The following is a 19,814-nucleotide window of genomic DNA, read 5'->3' on the forward strand; positions in this document are numbered from 1 at the left end:
TGTTATTAAAGAGTTTTTCCAAGATTTTTGAAAATTGTGACAACAGAGAAACCGGTCTATAATTTGTGAAGTTGTGCTTATCACCAGATTTATACAGTGGAATAACCTTTGCTATTTTCATATTATTGGGGAACTGCCCAAGTCGAAACGACATGTTAAAAATATGGGTTAATGGTTTGCATATCCCCTCAATTGCCCATTTAACCATTGTCATACTGATACCATCACTATCACTGGATGATTTATTACCACATTTGTTCACTATTTTTATAATTTCCTTTTCAACTATTGGCTTCAGAAACACATAGAACACATATTCCTTTCAATTGTATTGTTATTTATAATGACATCTGTACAAATGCTACTTGCTAAACCAGGACCCACATTCACAAAAAACCTATTAAACTTCTCTACTACATCCTCAAATCTGTTGACCGGTGTATCATTGTCCATAAAATTGATCACAAAGTAGTGGAGACGAAGTCGGAGCAACTCCCTCCAGAGGGCATCAAAGCATCCCAACGCAAGGTCAGAATGAGGGTTAATGCTGACCAGAAAAAAACAAAAAGGAAAACTCTGTTGGCTCCGTCTTCAGATGTGAACCTCTCACCAACAACCAGGGAAAACCAGAGCTATGTTTACACCACAAAGCAACCCACGCCGGAGGATTTTGATTTTGTGGTCAATTTAATTTGGCTTTTTTTTTTTTTTGATACTAATCAACAGTAAAAGACTCATGTCAAAGTGAAAACAGAAATCTAAAAAGTAATCTAGATTAATTAAAAATATAAGCCAGAAAATCTTAGTATTCTCCCCCTTTAACAAAGTGACTCACCACTGGTGCAGGCACTTGGTTTTTAATAGTCACCTGTGTGCACATAAATACACATGTATATGAAAAGTCCAGTCAATGATGAATCACTGCCTGGTCAAAAACTACACCATGAAGACATGAAGACACTCCAAGCAACTCCACGACAAGGTTCTTGAAAAGCATAAGGCAGTGAATATCTCCTGGAGTCCAGTTAAAAGCACCGTTAACAAATGGAAGGAATATGGCACATGTGTAAATCTGTCTAGAGCTGGCTGTCCTCAAGAACTGAGTAACCAGTGAAGCAGCCAAATTAAATGGATTCAATAATGTAAAATAATAAAAGGTGAAAACTTGCAAGGGAGTGAATGTGTTTTATAGGTGCTGTAAATTATGCTGTGTCTAGGGGCTGAACTTCCTCCCCATACCCTACTTCTTACTTTTTGAGTTAACAAACAAAGAAATGCCAGCAAAAACATAACCCCAGAGGTAATAATAAAGAAGGGAACCTAGAAAATGAGAAATAAAGAGGCAGAAGGGACAAAGAGGGCTGAACTTACGAGATATGAGATCAAAACTCCTCTTCTCTTCAGGATTGTGCTTCACCTGGCAGGTGAGCAGGTTGAGTTTAGCTGGCGGTCGATTAGGCTGTCAGAGAGAAGGGGATGAAGCACAGAAAGGAAGGGAGGAGGGAGAAAAACAACAACATAAATGAGTGAGAGTGTTGTGTTTAATATTATCCGACTGTTGCTGGAGCCAAATGAAACATCTGATAAGCTGCTACGTGTGAGACGAACTGTTAATGAGAGGAGCCGACTGAGCCCAAGTTAAATCTTTATATGGGAACAAACAGAGTCAAGTGAGACTCAGCTGAGGCAGCGATGTTCGAAGAATGTTAACATCTGAACTTGGCCTGTGAGCTCTGCTGCTCGCTGGTGACATATTTATGGATAATGGTGAACACAAGAGATGGAGAGAGCCTACAGCCAGGGCACAGAACGATAAGTGATGTATGGAGATGTATGGCTCATGCTAGTGAGCAAAAGTTGTAACCACATCGCAAACACATCGAGCCTGTCTTCTGATCCGTTGAGAAGAGACAAAAAAGTGTCACTGTTTGCGCACCGTGCCGTGTGAGATGGTGAGATATCCGTTCTTCGCCGTGCATTTTCTCTTCTGCCAAACCTTCCTCAACCTGTGACAAACAGAAGATGGTGATTACTATGCAACACAGACAGTGACACAGTGAAGTCATAGCACAGACACATTAGAGAAAATATCAAAATGTTTCAAATATTTAGATTTAAAAAGAGCACATTACAAGTGGGATTTAAACACATTAGTTCTTCATACTGAAATAAAAATGCTGCATAATTGGTTCCAGAGCTGAAACTGTTAGAGTAATTTATGAATTGATCAACAGACAATAATTTCAATAATGTTGAAACCTGTTTGTTTAAATAATCTTTCCAGAAAGAAAAAAAACACCAACATTTGTAGCTACAAATCTCTACAACAATGATTTTCACATTTTATATTAGTATAAATTGTATATTTTGATTAATTATGGAAGTCATTTCAAGAGAGCATAATTCAGATTTTCTAGAATAAAAATATTACAATGTTTTTATTAATAATTTTTTTAAATGACCTCAGCACACATTTTGTACAGTAAATTTGTATTATTTCAACACTTTCTAAGTTATTTAAAAGCTCACCCGTCACTTTTCTTGTACAGGTACCCGCTGCGTTCTGTGCCGTGCTCCTTGTTCCCCTGCGGCTGGTGCAGGCTGTAGGTGGCGCTCTGCCGCACCTGTGAATCCTAGGAAAACACACACAAACAAACAAACTACAAATCAGGGCTGTTTAAACACATTTTAAAAACGCACAAAAAGCAGGAGCTGCATCTGGATCTGTAAGTCTGCGCTGATTGCTCTGATTCACACTTGGGGGGTCTCCTGCTCCTCTGAGAATTTCACAGCAAACAACAGGAAGACTGCTGCTGTACGCCTGAATGATTTCGAACACATAAGGAAGGAGTGGAAATAAAAGGTGCTTTTACACCTCTGAAGCCTGAATCTACAGCAGCAGGCAGCCAAAATCTCTCATTAGCATTTTAGTCTCATTAGTAATTCTGATAGGAGAAACAGCATTTTAATTATAAGCATGGATGCCGTTTTAACATATGCATCGAGAACAATCTTTAATTCAAATTGATTTATCTTTTGAATATTCAGGTTTTAACTGCAACACAGCAACAACCTTAAAGAGGGACCAAGCAAAAGCCAGAACAAGTTCGGTCATTTCCTGTCTGGAAGCGCTATGGGAAACGGAGGGGACGAGCAGTGACGAGGCTTTAATGATTTTATTGGTGTGCGCTGCTATCAGCAGTCACATACACCCGACAGAAGAGCAGGACTGCAGCTCCAGCACCAGCTTTTCTCACTGAAGGGTCATTTCAACTTAACAAAACAAACAAAATAGCTAAAGCACAAACACACACGTTTTATCTGCTGCTGCTGCTGAAGGACAGAAAACAAGAAATGATGTAGCACTTAAATGACACCAGAGTGAAGACAGGATGCAAACAACCACAAGAAAAGGTTTTTTTCAAGAATTCCACTTACTCTCCTAGACTTGTATCACAAGAGAGGGAGGCAGCGGAGGAGAGAAGAAAACAAACCTCAGGTGAGACCAGGAGCTGCCGCTGACGTGCACAACATATTTAAAAGCTCGCCAAGCACAGAGCGGGGCTCAGTTCATTTAGGTAAGGGAATAAATGGAAACAACAGAAAGGCAAGTGTGACACAAATAGGAAATACTACTGCAAAACAAGAATCTCACTTGGATATCTATCTCTTGAATTTCCTGAAATATGGTGTGGACCCCTTACTGACAAAAGCTGAAAGTTGGTAGTGAGGTCGAGGATTGTTGGTACATATAACCTAAATTAAGAAGATTAAATTATGTGACTGACATGTGCTTCACCACTGAACGGTCAAAGACAATTTGTGTGGATACATTTCAGCGTGTTACCTCTTTCTGCTCCACCTGTAGTGCCGACTTGAGGACATCTCGTAACTGAGTCAGCTGCTTCCTCTCCTCATCCTGCGCCTGCTTTATCTGTGTTGAGCAAAGACAGAGAAAACAGGAGAGAATAAACAGAGGACAGGTAATGTGGAAATCAGGCAGGACAAATGTAAGAGAAGAATGCTATATAACATGGATGCTGGTGTCCTCACTGTGTGCAGATCTGTGGCCAGCTTCTCTATGGAAGGCTTCAGGTTGTCCACAGCTTTCAGACCGTCCTGAAAGAAACTGAACAAGAGGCTCATTACTGCATCTCCTAACGTAGAACGAACATACTCACGGAGCAGCCGCAAAACAGGTGCTCTTTTTGTAAGTGAGTGCCTTAACTGGCATAAACTGACACTTTTTATGTTATAGCTAAACTATAACATGTGTATGATAAATTAAATGACAAAACAACCTTAAGTCATTTGTATGTGCATTACACCAATCAGCCATAACATTATGACCACCTGCCTAATACTGGAGCAGCAGTTGGTTGGTACTCGTATCAGTCTGCAGGTCACTGTGCATCTTCACAGATGTGTCTACAGTTCAGTGAAAAACTTGTGTAAAAGGAGTGAAAACTGTGGACAAGTTAGAGAGAATTTCTCAACAGCCTCCCCACCCCAGGTGTGATTTCACCACTGTACACACTGAATGTTTCTTCGCATCGAGACCAATTTACAGTATTTCTCATTTTTGCCCATTTTAACAAAGATTCAAACTAAATCTAGGGCATCAAAGTTTAAAAGTTTAATCTACAGTAGGTCGACCTCATCATCAGTGAGCCTTGGGCGTCCATGACCCTGTCACCAGTTCACCCAGTGAGACCTGCAGTCTGGGAGACACTCTGTCATCTAGACATCACAGTTTGTCAAAGTTAAAATCAGAGCCTTACACTTGCCCACTGTAATGAGATAATCAGCGTTACTCACGTCACCTTTCAGTGGTCATAATGTTATGGCTGCTCTGTGTATGTTTTGGGTCTGTATGCCGTACTTGCACTGTGCGTGGAAGTATTTGATGAGGTTCTGCAGCAGGTCCACGCCCTTCTTGATTTTGATCTCATTGACCTTGAGGAGATACTGTAAACATATTGAAAACAGATCCAGTAAGACGGGGCGAGTCCAGGTTCAGTCCAAGGGAAAGGCAACTTGCTCCATCTCATAAGCTTCATTATAACATAACATCAAAATCAGCACAGACCAAACAAACATACTAAATTTAATGTAAGACTTGTATTCAAACAGGCTACTGTATGCAACCATTCCAAAATAGTCCACCTTTATCTAACTCGGACAAAGACAGACATTTGAAGGAGCTAGGCTGTTAAAATGTTATTACCCCACTCCACTCAGGCTTGTTACACAATACGCACTATGTGCGGTGACAGCAGGAGTTAAACTCTTCATGTTTTACGTGCATATCTTCCATTAGAATTAACTATCATTTTCACTCCTTGCTTAGTAAACATTGTGAGGCAAATAAAAAACACTCCGTCGATCATTAAGACCAACCTCGCACATCTGTAGCTGGAAGAATCTCCTCTCCTTCTCCATCTCTTCAGCGATTTCTGCCCCACTGATCTCCGTCCTGATCATCCCATGCTGCCTTGCATGCTCCTTCTTCTCCTTTTCTATCTTGGTGCTGCCAGGAGGCGACATTACAAAATGTGAGAGAGCACAATGCACGTCCGTGACGGCGCCACAAGGACATAAATACTGTGGTAGTGTGTAAAATCAGCCCTTGTGCTTTCTGGCATTAAATGAGAAAAGCTGGCAGCTTAAGAGCTTCACAGTTCCACCAGTTAAACAGTTATGAGTTTAGAGATGATTTGGTTTAACGATAAGGTTAGAAATGGTGTGAAATTAAAGCTGCATTAACTATGATTTAGCACAAATGTAGATAAATCAAGTAAAAACCGTTTAGAATGGTTGTCTCCCTGCTATGTCTTCTCCGTTATCCACATAAAGCTTATTAGCAACTTCTCATCGATTACAACAAACTGAGGCTAAAGGAAATAGAAAGCAGAGAATGTCTGTTATGGTTTTAGATTCAAATCCTACAATATAAATTAATTTCATACATAATCAATGGTTATGTGTACTGCTGTATTAGAGATTATAAAGGCTTGGTGACTGACAATCAGTATTCAGGGCTGATTTTCCACAGAGACCAAAAGTCCAGCGTACAGTGTCTCCCACAGGGGCCACACACAGGAGAGGAGGCACCATTCCATGCAGCAGGGCATTCTTTTCCATATGCTGTTTCTTCTGACAGCATATCCCCTACAAAAAGGATGCAGCAGCAGTTTGTCCTCTCTGTGCATTAAGACATGTGTTATCTGCCTGGAAGTGGTGTGACGGCACGAGCTTTTAAAATCTTCTGTCATGATATAAAAATATCAACTACTTTAAAGGAACGGTTCAATATTTTAATACATTTGCTTATTTTCTTTGTCAAGAATCACAACTGCATTTGTGCGCTTCGGTTTGTCGTACAGATCAAACAAATTTGTGATCTGTAGAGGTGCTGACAGGTAGATTGTGTCATCCTTGCACAGACAAAGGCTGGCTGTTTCCTCTCTTTCTGTTTTTTTTTATGCGAAGCTAAGCTAGCCAGCTGTTGGCTGTAGCTACATGTCCACTGTACAGACATGAGAGTGGCATCCATCTTCTCATCTGACTATCGGCAAGAAATAATCATAATAATCATAAGCTCATTTCCCAAAATGTCAAGCTATTCCTCCAACACTCCTTCCTGACTAGCACGTTACTTGCTTTATATTGTCATTCATGTTGTTACAGTAAAAGGAAAAGTACAGGATGTCCTTCTGGATTCCCGCTGTTGCACAATAAATATCTAGCAGGCCTAAGACAGCAAGATGGTTTGTATTTGCTTTTATATTTTGACAGTTTTACATTTAAATCAGCAGCGACATTGAGCTGAAGCAGTATTTTTAATTGTCATGGCTCTATGTGAGAATAAAATAAAATTTGGCATGTTCTCAAAGGCTATGTATTGAAGTGTGTTTCTGCAAACATATGCTATCTTAGACTTGAGGTTTGTTTGTTTAATGGTGCCGGGCGAGGCATGGTAAAAAAGACAAACCTGGTTTCCTCACGCTTTTGCTTTTCATCCTGTTCTTACCAATGTCATCTCAGACATGGTTGGGAAAATCTGAAATGCACACCTGAAGGACAACAACAAGTTTCAGCAGCCTTTGGTTTTTGGTCATCAGCTTGTTATTCTGCCTGTGCGAACAAGCCAAATATTATTTCATTGCGAGTATTATTGCCGGCCTTTGTCAGCACATGAATCTTCAATCTTGACACCGTCACAGCATCATCAGGACTGTGACTAATAGAGAGACACATGTTAGCCAGGCTGTTTGGCCACCAGCCAGTGAGGAGGCCGACAATCCATTCACTTTCAGTACTGTCAGTTCAGGAGGACATTCAACAAATTGGAAATAAACATCAAGATACTGGACTTAGACTTTTCCTACATGCATTCTGCATTTAAATTTAGGACAACATGACTTGGTTTTAGTCACAGAATTAAACATTAAGCATTCCTTCCTGACTTAACAGAATTCAAAGTGAGCTGATCCCCACTCTGGAGACTGAAGGCAGAATTCACACTCGGGTGTAGGATGCAGAGGGATCGCAAACCAAATCAAGGAAATCAGGAACTCAATGCCTGTGTTAATACCAAATCATTTCATGTCTCTCTGTGTCTGTGAATATGAAAACAGTCCGTTATTGTGACAGCAGACAGCAGAGAGATCAGAGACGACCGGAGGATGACTGATAAAGAAGAGTGTCAGGATGTTTGGGTGGTTTTTCAGTTAGGCAGAAAACTGGACTTTATTGATGGCCTCAGTTTGCCACCAATAGAGTCAAATCAGGAGAATAAGTTGGGACAGAGAGGAACGGTCACATAGCATCCGGCTGATGTCGGTACAAAGTCCGTACTGTCTGATCAAAAAGGTTTGGAGAGGAGATGTATTACCCTTTCAGTAAAGAATGTCCTTTGCAGCTTGGAAAACATATGAAAGTTCTATAAAAAGTCGTGTTTCTTGCATGTACAGTCAGAATGAAGTCTCAGTTTAGAGTTGGAAAGGTGACAGGGAAGGGTTGGTTATTCACACTGTAAGGGATGTTTTGACAGATAATCACAAGGTGAGGTTAGAGAAGGAGAGCAGTTAGTCAGGACAAGTCAGACAGAGACAACACTGACCGCACATTTCAGTTTGACACACTGCCTCACAGTTATGTCTTATGTCAGCAAAATGAGAGCTGCTGAACTTGTAAATGTAGCCCAGCGATGACGGTCTAATCACAAGGCTTTAAGGATTATATCAACAAAAGAACTAAAACAACGTCTAACGCGTAAAGAGCTGTTGATGAGATGTGTAGTGTCTTACACTTTTGTTTCGTAGTCCTTCCAGGCTTTGTCAAAGGGCTTTTTCAAATCCTGCGAAACACACACGCACACACACAAAGAAGAAAGTTTAGGTTCATAAACAAGAGTAAAAAATAAAGTCCTGGAATGATATTTTTCTCATATGACAAACAGCTCTAGAAAAAGGATCGTGGTAATGCTGAGGAGGATAAATGAGTGTATCCTTCACAGAAGTCTGTTACAGATTGACCTGCCCCTTTATGGGAAATCGGTTTGTGATTGGACGTTTCACATGAAGACCCAAGGAAAGGAAGTCTTGTGTCAGTTTCCTGTCTTGTTCCCTTGGTTCCTCTCTCCCCACAGTTTATCCGTGCATCTTATGTGGGTGGGAAAGCCCACATACTTCTGTTCGGCTGGACAAACAGCTTATGGCTGTATAGTGTTGTTGTTAGAGCTCCAGAGAGGACTGTGATCTCGCTGCTGACCTCCACTTCAACAGAGAGGAGTGGCGGGTTCAACCTGTCGGCCAACAGGATCACCCTCTGGTTCACTGGGCCCGGTCAAGGAGCACTCAGCCATTCACTCAATCAGCTCCAGGACAGAAATCACCGAAGCAAAGAGAGTATAAAAAAAAAGAATGGGCCAGTGAAGAACTGCAGGTCACAAGAAAGCCAGAGAGAAAAGAGAGGGCAAGCGGAAGGAAATGCCAGAGCCAGAGAGAAGGAGAAAAATGGTAACAATGGCTGAAAATGCCAGACACAGGCATCGCTGGGCAGGGAAGGGCAGAGCGGAGCACGGCCAAAGTGGAGGGCAAAACACTCTCTGAGAGAGCACCAAGCTTTTAGTGCCTTGGCTCACTGTCTGGCCAAACCTAAAGGACAGAGGAGGAATGTCACGCCCTTACAAAAGCCTCCATTTGCACACTTATCGCTTACCTACTACCACACATGTGCAGGAAGAGCAGTTCCTCTCATCTTTCCCAGAGTTTATGCCATAGTAGTAGTAAAACTTCACACATTTGTCAAGTTAAGCATCACTGGGCCTGTTGTGTTTTCACTAGTTTTACATGTCTTATCTGCCTCTATCCCTTCTCTTCTTCATGTAAAGTACTTTTGTAACTTCTGAAAGGTGCTATATAAATAAAGTTTATCTAAAATGTCAAACACAGCACACCCACATGTGGTTTCTGGTGTTTACCACACAGCGAACCGTAACGTGGTGGAACACACCTGGACTCACAACACTCAGTCCAAAGACGACATAGCGCCGAGGCCCAGAGACTGGCCAGTAAGCAGGAGATGAGAGGGTCCACTGGAGGCACAACATCATGCGGGTCCACTCTGAAAATCTGCCGTTAGCAGAACGGTCTTGTGGACTCAGCACTTTCCATGTTACATTGACTGGGAGTGTGTACAGTGTGTGTTTTACCTTCAGCAATAACACCACTGGGTCTTTCCAGGGACACCACCCCACCATTTTTGCTAGTAGTGCACTGACTAAGCTATATCCTGAGAGAAAAGACTATTTAAAGCATTTGTCAGACAAAGGCTTTTCACAGCACCAAATCCACCACCTGCTTTCCTTAGTCCCCCAGTTCATCAACACTATAAGAAGTATGAAAACTTTAAAAAACAAACAAACCACAAGGTAATTTTGTTCTTACATGTAAAATCCCAAACTACCTGTGACATGGCTATGGAGGTTGATGAGGTGGAAAATGGAGGGTTCTTATTTGAGTAACAGCGTTGACAGGTAGCTAGGTGGCATCCCTCTAATCACAGAGCCATTAGCGGCTGCCTCCCTCGGGGCTAGTTCACTGCACTCATTGCCAAAGACGGCACTGCAGAATATTAACAAGCTCAGATTGGAGCAGGCTACCAGAAAGCCATTAGTTCCTCAGTTAAATCAACTGAACGATTTCATCTGGTGACTTATGTAGCCATCACAGAGGTGAAGGAATTGCAGAGCCTTTAAAGATTCCATATTAGGAATCAAATTAGAATTGGGAATGACATTTTAGGGTTATGTTATACATTGACTACTTTTTCAATGACATGTTTTGGCTTTTTTTTTCCCCCTTACACACACATTTTACAGTATTTGTCTGGCTTTAACTTACTTTGCAAATGCTCAATATCCCTGTTGCAGCTTTCTATGGAGAGAAATTATTTTCCATTCTGTCACAATGTGCTTAATGCATTTTCATAGATCACATAGTACGTGCAGATTAGGTTACATTTGTGTGCAACCTAACCTCTATAAAGGCATGTTGTGTTGTGCTGGTGTAAACTCAGATGTCCAGCTTTTCAACACATTCATGTGGAATTATAGGGAAGTGGGAAATACATTTTCTCAAAACACAAAATGACTCATATTCCTTTGATCAGAAAATATATAACCAAGAGTAAAATCTTTACATTCACTGACAGTACTTTTTTGTTATGTAAAACACATAGAACATAGAGGCTGTGCCTGACACGTATATACATAAATAATTACAAAAAACTAAGTGCAGAAGTATGTTTCTCAACATCTATAAACAAAGTAAGATTTTCAAAAGCAAATGTTATTAGATTAATGAATCTGGATATTGTCAAGCTTTATTCAAATTGACCGGTAGTCTTGAAAATGCATTTGTGAACTCCATGAATTACTCACAAATTAGCATAGATGTGTCATGAAACATGCATTTGTCACTAGTTCTGAGACTAATTTCTCTCCATAGACTTCACATATATCTTTCTTACTCTTTTATGACACCAAAATCATTCCATTACTTCATCATAATCTCCTTCCTCCTCTTTCTGCAATCTAAACAGTCTGTCACAGAGGTCTGGACGTCTCCCTGCTTTCCCCTCTCCAACAGGTACTTCCCCTGGGAGAGGACAGGAGTGAAGGAACTGGATAATGACAGAGAAAGAGGAAGATGATAAATGGGAGCGGAGGGCCGAGGGAAAGGGCCTGGGCTGTGGAGGTGAGCAACACTTTGGGAGGGAGATTATAGCTGTTAACCAAGACAAGAACTAATCGAATGCTTCATTTTGGATGGCTCTCTATGTTTATCCTTACTTTACTTTTCCTGACACTGAAAACTTAATTTCCAAGGTTTACTGACATTATTACAACATTGACATTTGTCAGAGAGTGTGTGTGTGTGTGTGTGTGTGTGTGTGTGTGTGTGTGTGTGTGTGTGCGTGCCCTGAGGTATAAAGTAACCAGCAGCTCAGTAGCCCCATGTCAGTGGGGTAATGAGAATCATCCTAGGGCTAATGAAGAAGTAAGTGGGTAAAGTATTATAGATGTGAGGGGTGGGGGCAGGGAGAAGGACACGAGAGGACAAGACAGTAGCAGACACCAGACGGACAAGAAGATTAAGAAATGAAATAGTGGGGAGTGAAGAGAGGAGGCTGAAAAGAAAACACCGCAGTTCTCAGAGGAAAGGACAAAAGAGGACAAACGGTCCGGAGGTCGAGACTGAGTCAAATGGCCGAGGCTCACAGGAACGAATGGGGTTTCTATGGACACTGGTCTCATTAGAGAGCTGGTTTAATCGCATCATACCTCAGTGAAAACCGCAGCCAATCATGTGCCTCGAGAGTGAAAGGTCACAGTCGGCAACAGACAGTAATGAGGCCTGACTGCATTACAGAGGTGCAGAAACTGTTAGCAAATGTCTGTCTGGATTTAATCCAGTTGGTGGACTCACATGACTAACCAATGGACTGCTCCAATATATATACAGTAGAACTGGGTATGAATCATGAATAGTTTGCTTGGTATAAAACAAAACCTGGTACCAAACACTAAAGTTAGCTCAAGTTAATTATATTGAATTTTCTATTTGGCGTGGGACTACAGGCTTAATGGACGTCAAACTACTGGTTTGTGCCGAGTTCATTTGTACTTCCCTTACAAAGTAAGAGGTTATAAATCAGTAATCAGAAAAAAAGCTGATTAATTATTTCTAAGAAATTGCCAATTATTTCAGTTTTTCACTTCGACATAACTACCGTCTCCTCCAGGGCACAACACTGTACAAGCTAATAACATATTAGTGAGGAGGACTGGAACAAACGATGATTCAGTGCTTTCATCGGCTAAATAAACTCCTGGTCCACTCTCTGTATTTCTTTACGGTCACTGATGACTCACAAGTCTCAGTCCCATTCATGACCTCAGCTACGACTTCCTGTTGCAGAATGAATCCAGACCACATACTGCATAGTTTTCTTACCCCTTTGACTCCCTTCAGGTCCCCTTTCAGCAGGCTGTCCAGAGGAAAGGTGATGATGTTGTTCATGTTCTGGAACTGGAGGATGGTGAGGAGAGAGACACGAGAGTTGAAAGGTTATGTCTGAAGGATTTAAAGCTGCAGGAAAAGCCAGCGGTGATGAGATAAAATCCTGTTGTGTGTTTGTGTGCACGTGTGAGCTTTCTGCTCTTTTTCTTCAATAAATGACGGCGATAAAACGCTGAATCAAATAAATGAGGTAATGAAGAAATACCTTAAAACATTTGACCCACAATCTTTAATTTGCTAAATCACATAAAACCATCTATTATGAGACAAGTCAGTCCCCTGTGCAAATTACTGTTAAGGCCTCCCTCTGTGTGTAAAGCTGCCCATGTATTCTAGGAAGGCAGACCTTGCTAAAGTTTTGAGAGATTACATCTGGACATCCAGGTCAAGCGGCTGCTCATATTTCTTTAATATAAGGTGTTGAAATACGACACAATACAAAATCTCAAGCTCCTGGTCTCAGTGTGAGTTGATACAGTGTCCAGTGGGAGTGACAGACCTCACACAACGGTATCAGATTTTTCTAATAAAGCTTTCGCCTCTATAGAAAACCTGCCGGGGCTTAAGGATAAGGCTGAATTAGATCCGGCAGATATTTGGTGTTCCGATGGCTTTTTGGCCGTCTCAGCCGAAAACTAGAGCTACGTCCTGTTCTAGCTGGACGTGTGTTTGTTAGTGAACATCCACAGTGACTCAGGAGGACTGAGACAATTAGGGACAGGATGGAAATCTTTCCTTGCCCCAGGGGGGTTTTACTGATCACAACTCCACACACACACACACACACTAGACTCACCAGGTTTTTGAAGAGAGCAGTGAGCTCCTTGGTGAAGACAGAGAACTTGAGGAAGGCTGAACCCAAGTCTGGGTCATCTCTGTAGACACAGTTTTCTCCAAACCTCTCCAGGGCCTGAGTGTACTGCTCCTCGTTCTCCACGTGGGCTGGAAAGCACACACACCAACACACACACAGAGGTCAGCTTTCACAGGTAGCAATCGAACCACAGTCCTTTACTCTCTGATCGTTAAAAGTAAGAAATCAATCACTGTGTGTTAATAATAGATGGCAGCCTTGCAAGTGAACAAAGACCCACTTTTCCAGCAGATCAATCCTTCCATTGCAGCTCAAGGTTTTCCCTGGGAAACTGTCTACTGCAGGTGGTAGGAAACCCCACGGATTACACTCTCTACCTTCTCATATCGTAAAAACTTGAAGGATTTTCTCAATCAGCGTTGTGATCGATGTGAACCACTGAACCAGATAGATCACCCTGTCATCCCGTTATCAATGCATATTTAAACAAACTCCTCACTCATTCAATACACGGTGTTTGCACTGTGATGTATCACCGCTGTTCCTTTTCCATAAAGCTTAAAAGAATACTCAAATGATTTAGCATTGCTTTTCTATACCACTGTCAGACTCATAATGAACACTAAAAGAAAATCCATACACTCTTCTTCCTTGCCTACAATACAGCTTGGCCACAGACAGTTCAGTCAGATATTAAAGTGTGACCAGACAGTAGTGGCTAAAGAAACCCCGAGCCCTGCCCCCTGCATGGGAAGCCCAGTTCTTTGTAACTGCAAAGACAAAATAATATGCTAAGCTGCAGAAAGTGATGGACAAAACATCCATAGCTAAGTTTAGAAGAGATGAGACCCTGGGAGAGAAGCAGGAGTCTTGTTCTCGTTTATAGCGCTCATAATACAGCTGAAACTATTCCATTAATGAGAAAATTAATCAACAAATTTGCTAATATATTTATCATGTAAGTGAGGTAAGGTATCAAGTAAAGCAAAAATGGCAAAATATGTGTTGGCTCCAGGCTTTCCTGGGTAATCCCTGTTGTTTTTCCCTGTTTCATATCATCATAAACTGAATATCTTTGGGTTTTGGACAGTTGGATGAACAAAACAAGCAGGTCACATTCAACTGCAGGAAACTCTGCTGGACATTTTCTCTTTTTTTGACATTTAATAGACTAAATAATTAAATAAACACCAGGAATAATTGTTAGCCGCTACCTACTTTGAACAAATTGAGAGAATGTAATGGTGGAGTATGGAGTGAATACGCTTCTCATCTTATATGATTTTGAAATCTCCATCTTAATTAGCTGTGTTCAAGCCGACACGCTTTGGTCCCTGGCCAATATTTTCTGCATTTGATTTTGCATGTCCTCTTAAGCGACAGGAACCACTGTGGGTAAAAGAATATTTTGATCTCAGTTCTGACAACAATTCCACTCCCACAGGGAGCCAGAGAGAGATGAGTGGCAGAACCGTGGAGAAACGAGGGACAGGAAGGACGCCAAAGAGGAAAATACGCAAGCTGGTTCCCCCCGACTAAACATAGCTCCAGTCGCTCACCACTCGAGGGAAACCCATAAACAAGCCATTACCAAAGTCTCCCAGCATGTCTACAGTCAGCCTAATCAAACCACGAGGTCGGGCCTAGATGATTCCACGTAACACATTTTACACCAGCCTAGGCAGCTGACAACAACCAACGCCACTGGGACAGCAGTGGAGCGAGGTACTGAGCACACTGTTGCTATGACGACACTCGCTCCCTCGCCGAGCGGTAGGGGCGCTGAGGGAGGGACCAAAACAAGGAAAGAAGAAGAGAAGGACGGGTGTGTAAAAATGTGAGGATGTACACTAACAGACACCTGCTGCCCCAATGTGAGTCAGCTTTTAATCTGCCCAACACACACAGAGACAGATAAAAGCAGCCAGACACTGGTTCACAGATGTGGCAGGTTTATAGATGGAGGTAGATAAGCTCACGTCTCTGCCGCAGTGATATCCATCATGTTATTAAGAAGGAGAAAGCTGAAAGCCTCAGAGTCATTACCAGCAGACCTCCCCGCATCAGCCAAATCTAATTTAAAGCTCTAAATATCAACTGATGTAAAGGGTGAGCTGGATGAGAAGCCTATTATGAGTCTCACAAGAGAGTCTGTGCCTAAGATAGAAGCTGTTTTTCCCCCACTACAACTTGGAGAAAACAGAAACAAAATGGCCCTCACAAACTGTTTGCATAAACTGATGAACGCTTTAGTGTGTTCTGTTCTATAAAGCATTAGAAAATAGTAAAAAAAAAAAGAACATTAAAAAGTTCAAACACAGTCCAAATAATAATTCTCACATTTGAGGAAGCTTAAACCCGTATTCTTCTTGATAAATTCCAATTACTAAAACTGCTTATGATTTCTTTTCTGTCAACAACTGATCAATTCATTGTATATTTATGGAAAGAAGTTCACTGCACAAAAATAGGTTTGAAGCGATTAATACATAAATTGATTAGCGTAGCAACAGTAAATTAATCTGGAGCTATTTTGATCAATGATTCATTGATTAAATGAGTAATGTTGAGGAAATGATCCTTAGTTGCAGTTCTATTAACAACAGCTTCTGGCTCAAAGCAGTGATGTGTCATAAGAAATATAATAAACTTCAGTCACTGCCATGTGTCTGACACCAACCCTCGCCACACACACGCGCACGCTGTCCACTGTTCACACATCAGCTCCAGCTGTGTGGTTGCTGCTCTGCCAGGCTCGTAACCAACAGGGCGGTGGCTTGCAGTTGTTTTTGAAGTGGTACATGAGCGCTCCAAGCTTCCCCCGGGCTGCTTAGTGAATACATGTGTATCGGTTGTAACATGACCTAAACACATCACACGTGCAGCCCCCAGTGCAGAGCAGCTTTGAACCTCAAAGGGCTGCACGACCTGCTGAGCTAGTTTATAAGCAACGTGGCAGGGAAAGGAACCAGACGGAGTGAGACACAAGGACAGAGGGGGAATTTTCTACAGTTTACACTGTCAACAAAACCTGCTAATTCAGTGTTGACCTGCACATGTTGCCAAAATATTTCCAACAGATTAACATGGGCTTTGCATGGTGCAAACAAGTAAGCTTTCATTTACTGTGGAGCCAGGCCCTAACCTTTTTGTCATGCTGTTAACACTGAATCTCTGCTGTCTCATTTAAAACTGAAATGACTCAGATCAGTGGTTCTTGAATTTTTCAGTTGTGATCCCTTTAAAGCAAAGCAGGTTCTTCTTGTGACCCATCAGCATAAATACAATAAGAAGGTCAAATCTTCAAAACAAATCATAACTTTGTGTAACAGAAACGTCTCATGTCCCCTGTTAATCATCTCAAAAACCATATTTAGGCACCTGCAGCATAAAACATACTTATTTTACTTGAATGAATCCAGAATAAAAGTCACCAACACTTCTCAGTTAATATATTCTTTAGTTGCCACACACCCAGTTGGGTACTGTATCTTTCCTCTCAAACACACAGACACACAAACCATAATGTACAGCTTCCAGGCATCTACTCTGGATTATCTAACATCCTAAAGGCTTGTTTTGCAGCTTCTTCCATCTCTCTCACACACACACACACACACACACACACACACACACACACACAGGGTTTAATCAGCAGACAGCAGACAGGCCTCTGCTTCCTCTCCCCGTCTCTCCCACGCTCATTCCCTCACACATGGCTCCATCAGGCCTGGGCAGCTGATGCTCTGACGCTCACTAATACAATGTGCGGCCAACCTCAGATCAATCCCATACATCTCTATGAGCTCTATGAAAACAACACTGGATTCCATGGCCACTTAACAATATGGCCACCAGCACAGAGAGAAGGGAGCATATTGCATTTGTATTCCAAGAAGACAGAGGCAAAGAACAATGTGAAAATAACAAATAAGTAAAAGAGGGTAACAGTAAAAAAACAACAGCTTGACATTTTGGGAAATATGCCTGTTCACTTATAGTAGATGAAAAGATGGATAGTGCCGTCATAACTTAGCTTAGCTTAGCCTAGCCTAGCCTAAAGACGGCTCAGGGGAGGAAACAGCTAGCCTCCTAAGCTCTTTACACTCGGCATGTTGTACACATTAGATATAATGCGTTCTTTTGTGAGCTTTAAAGATCCTGGCAGGCAGATTTGAATACAGCCAGGTTAGCCGTTTCCACCTGTTGTCAGTTTTTATGCCAAGCTAAGCTAACCATCTCCTGTAGCTTCATATTTAGTGTACAGATGTGTCGTATCAGTCTTCTCATGTAACTCTCTGAAAGTAAGCAAAGGCAGTTAATCCAAAATGTTGAACTGTCCTTTAAATGAGGAATTGGCATAGAGGTGGTTCCGCCTCATTTTCATTTCTTTTTGCATGTTCCTTCTCCCTTTATTCTCCTCTGGCCTTTATCCTCAGACATCCATCCAGCTGAAATACACCAGAGCTTGTGGGAGTCTGATTTCCTTGGTTACCTGGCAGCCAAGACAGAAATGCATATGTGTGTATGGCAGTGAGAGGACATGAGCAGCCCAGGGCCCCAGCCCATCAAAGTCAGTGCATAGGCAGAGTGCTGCACTGTGCAGTCCATCCTGCCCACCAGCAACTGGAAACACAGCGTTCATTCGTCTGCCTCAAGTTGTGATCTGTACAGCAGCTCTGGCAGGTCTGTCAAGACCCACATGCTGACAACCCGACAGGTCCCTGCGGCAAAACAGGGCTCTCTTGCTCATCTATAAGCCTTCCCTGTATCACCTCTTTCACTCTCAGGTCCCCTACTTTTTTTTGGTCTCTGGAGTCATAGACTGTACAAACAACTATAAGCTTACACTGCCTGCTCAGGTCCCTCCAGTTCTCCCCAGCACTGTAACTCTAGTAACCTTGTTGATTTTTCCTCTCCACGGTAACCAACCTTCCATTCCCCTCACACTTTTCTATCCTCTCCTCCTCATCACTTTTCCTAGTATCATTGCTAAAAATATCCTTGCAGGGTACAGGTCTTGACAGCCAGTCATACCAGGAGTGTATTCATCGAGTACTGGAGCAGGAAGCGTCAAGGCCCGTTGTGTGTCTCATTATTCAGGGTTTATCTAACCATCCTCTCTGGAGAAAGCTGTGCTTTCACCTCTTTCACTGTCTTTGTCTAAACGCCTGATGAATGCAGAGAGAGTTTATCATAACAGTAAAGCTGTGAGAAGTAAAACCAAAACAATGACGTGGAAGATTTTCCTTCCTTCTGATTTTCCTCCTCCTAGTTTTGCCTCTTATTCATAATGATAACAAACTTCATCTACCTGAAACACCTGCTCTTCTCATGCACGTGCACCCTGTTGCGCTCTCCACACAGATTCAGATAAAGTTAATTTATCAACAATGTGGGTATTTATACACCTGCGCACGAATAATATCAGACAGTCACGTCCTGTGAGTCTGGCCACAAAGAGGCAACATTTTCAATATACATGTAGAATCGATAGTGAGGCGAGTGTGTCCATGCCTCGGTTCCCTCACACAAACACAGTGCACGCCCCTCCCCGGCTGTTCCTCTGGGGGTCTGGATTAGACAGCTGTCCCTCTGGTCTGAACAGAGCACACACTGTTCTGAAAAAGAGCCGCTCAGCACATTGTTCAGAGGTCTCTCTTTCTCGCTCTCAGTGGGGTTCTGTCAGGCAAGTCAAACAAAAGACACGGGAAAAACCCAGCACTGGCATAGCCAGCCTCAATGAGCAGGATAATAACACACACACACACACATACACACATGCACAGAGGCAAAAATACTACCTTCCTTACATGTAGCTCAAAGGCAGTAAGTCAAAGGCCTTTGCGTGTCATGTATTGTGCTTTTTTTGGTTTAAACTAGTACTTCTGTGTAAAAAAACAAAAAAAACAAAGCAAAACACAATGTTCAACTGGATGTCCTGAAATTGTTTGCTTAATTTGTCCAGACCACAAATTTTTCAATTGCTTGAATATCAGAAAAACACAAAGACAAAAAAAACCTCATAATAACTAGACAATTAGTTGATCATTTTAACATCAGAATGTTTTAACTGTTCAACATAAAACTGAATTTGAAGGGTTCTGACTGAAGTGAGAGCGGTAAGATAAGTATATGACAATGTACACAGACAGGAGGACTCACCCAGACCAGATGTGTAGATGGCCTTCACAGACTTCTTCATCTTGTACAGAACACTACGGTCAACATCCAGAGCCTGGACAGACAAACCCAGGTAAAGAGGGAGAAGAGAAGGGAAACTGTTCAAGTGCTCTCAGTCAATTCAAGTGCCGTTATAATCTGAATATATTTTTCCACATGAATAAACTTAGAAGTGTGGGACTGACAGACCAGGTCAGTGTGGAACAACATAACCATAATGCACAAAA

General features: G+C 41.9%; 1 protein-coding gene across 2 annotated transcripts in view; it reads right to left on the minus strand.

Annotated features, from left to right (window-relative positions):
- Nucleotides 1-19,814, minus strand: part of asap2a (ArfGAP with SH3 domain, ankyrin repeat and PH domain 2a) — a 48,368-nt gene that overhangs the window by 12,119 nt on the left and 16,435 nt on the right. The window contains exons 2-13 of one of the 2 annotated variants that reach the window (XM_020590891.1): nt 19,570-19,642; nt 13,387-13,532; nt 12,525-12,599; nt 8,313-8,362; nt 5,401-5,530; nt 4,883-4,968; nt 4,054-4,129; nt 3,848-3,934; nt 3,439-3,447; nt 2,530-2,633; nt 1,937-2,006; nt 1,372-1,459 (exon numbers count right to left, since the gene is read on the minus strand). In XM_020590891.1, coding sequence (XP_020446547.1) covers nt 1,372-1,459; nt 1,937-2,006; nt 2,530-2,633; nt 3,439-3,447; nt 3,848-3,934; nt 4,054-4,129; nt 4,883-4,968; nt 5,401-5,530; nt 8,313-8,362; nt 12,525-12,599; nt 13,387-13,532; nt 19,570-19,642 — 994 coding nt within the window. The remainder of the gene's footprint in view (nt 1-1,371; nt 1,460-1,936; nt 2,007-2,529; nt 2,634-3,438; nt 3,448-3,847; nt 3,935-4,053; nt 4,130-4,882; nt 4,969-5,400; nt 5,531-8,312; nt 8,363-12,524; nt 12,600-13,386; nt 13,533-19,569; nt 19,643-19,814) is intronic. The other variant, XM_020590892.1, reaches the window with a different exon arrangement.

The sequence above is a fragment of the Monopterus albus genome, unplaced genomic scaffold (genome assembly GCF_001952655.1).
Source record: "Monopterus albus unplaced genomic scaffold, M_albus_1.0 scaffold13.1, whole genome shotgun sequence".
Classification (NCBI taxonomy): domain Eukaryota; kingdom Metazoa; phylum Chordata; class Actinopteri; order Synbranchiformes; family Synbranchidae; genus Monopterus; species Monopterus albus.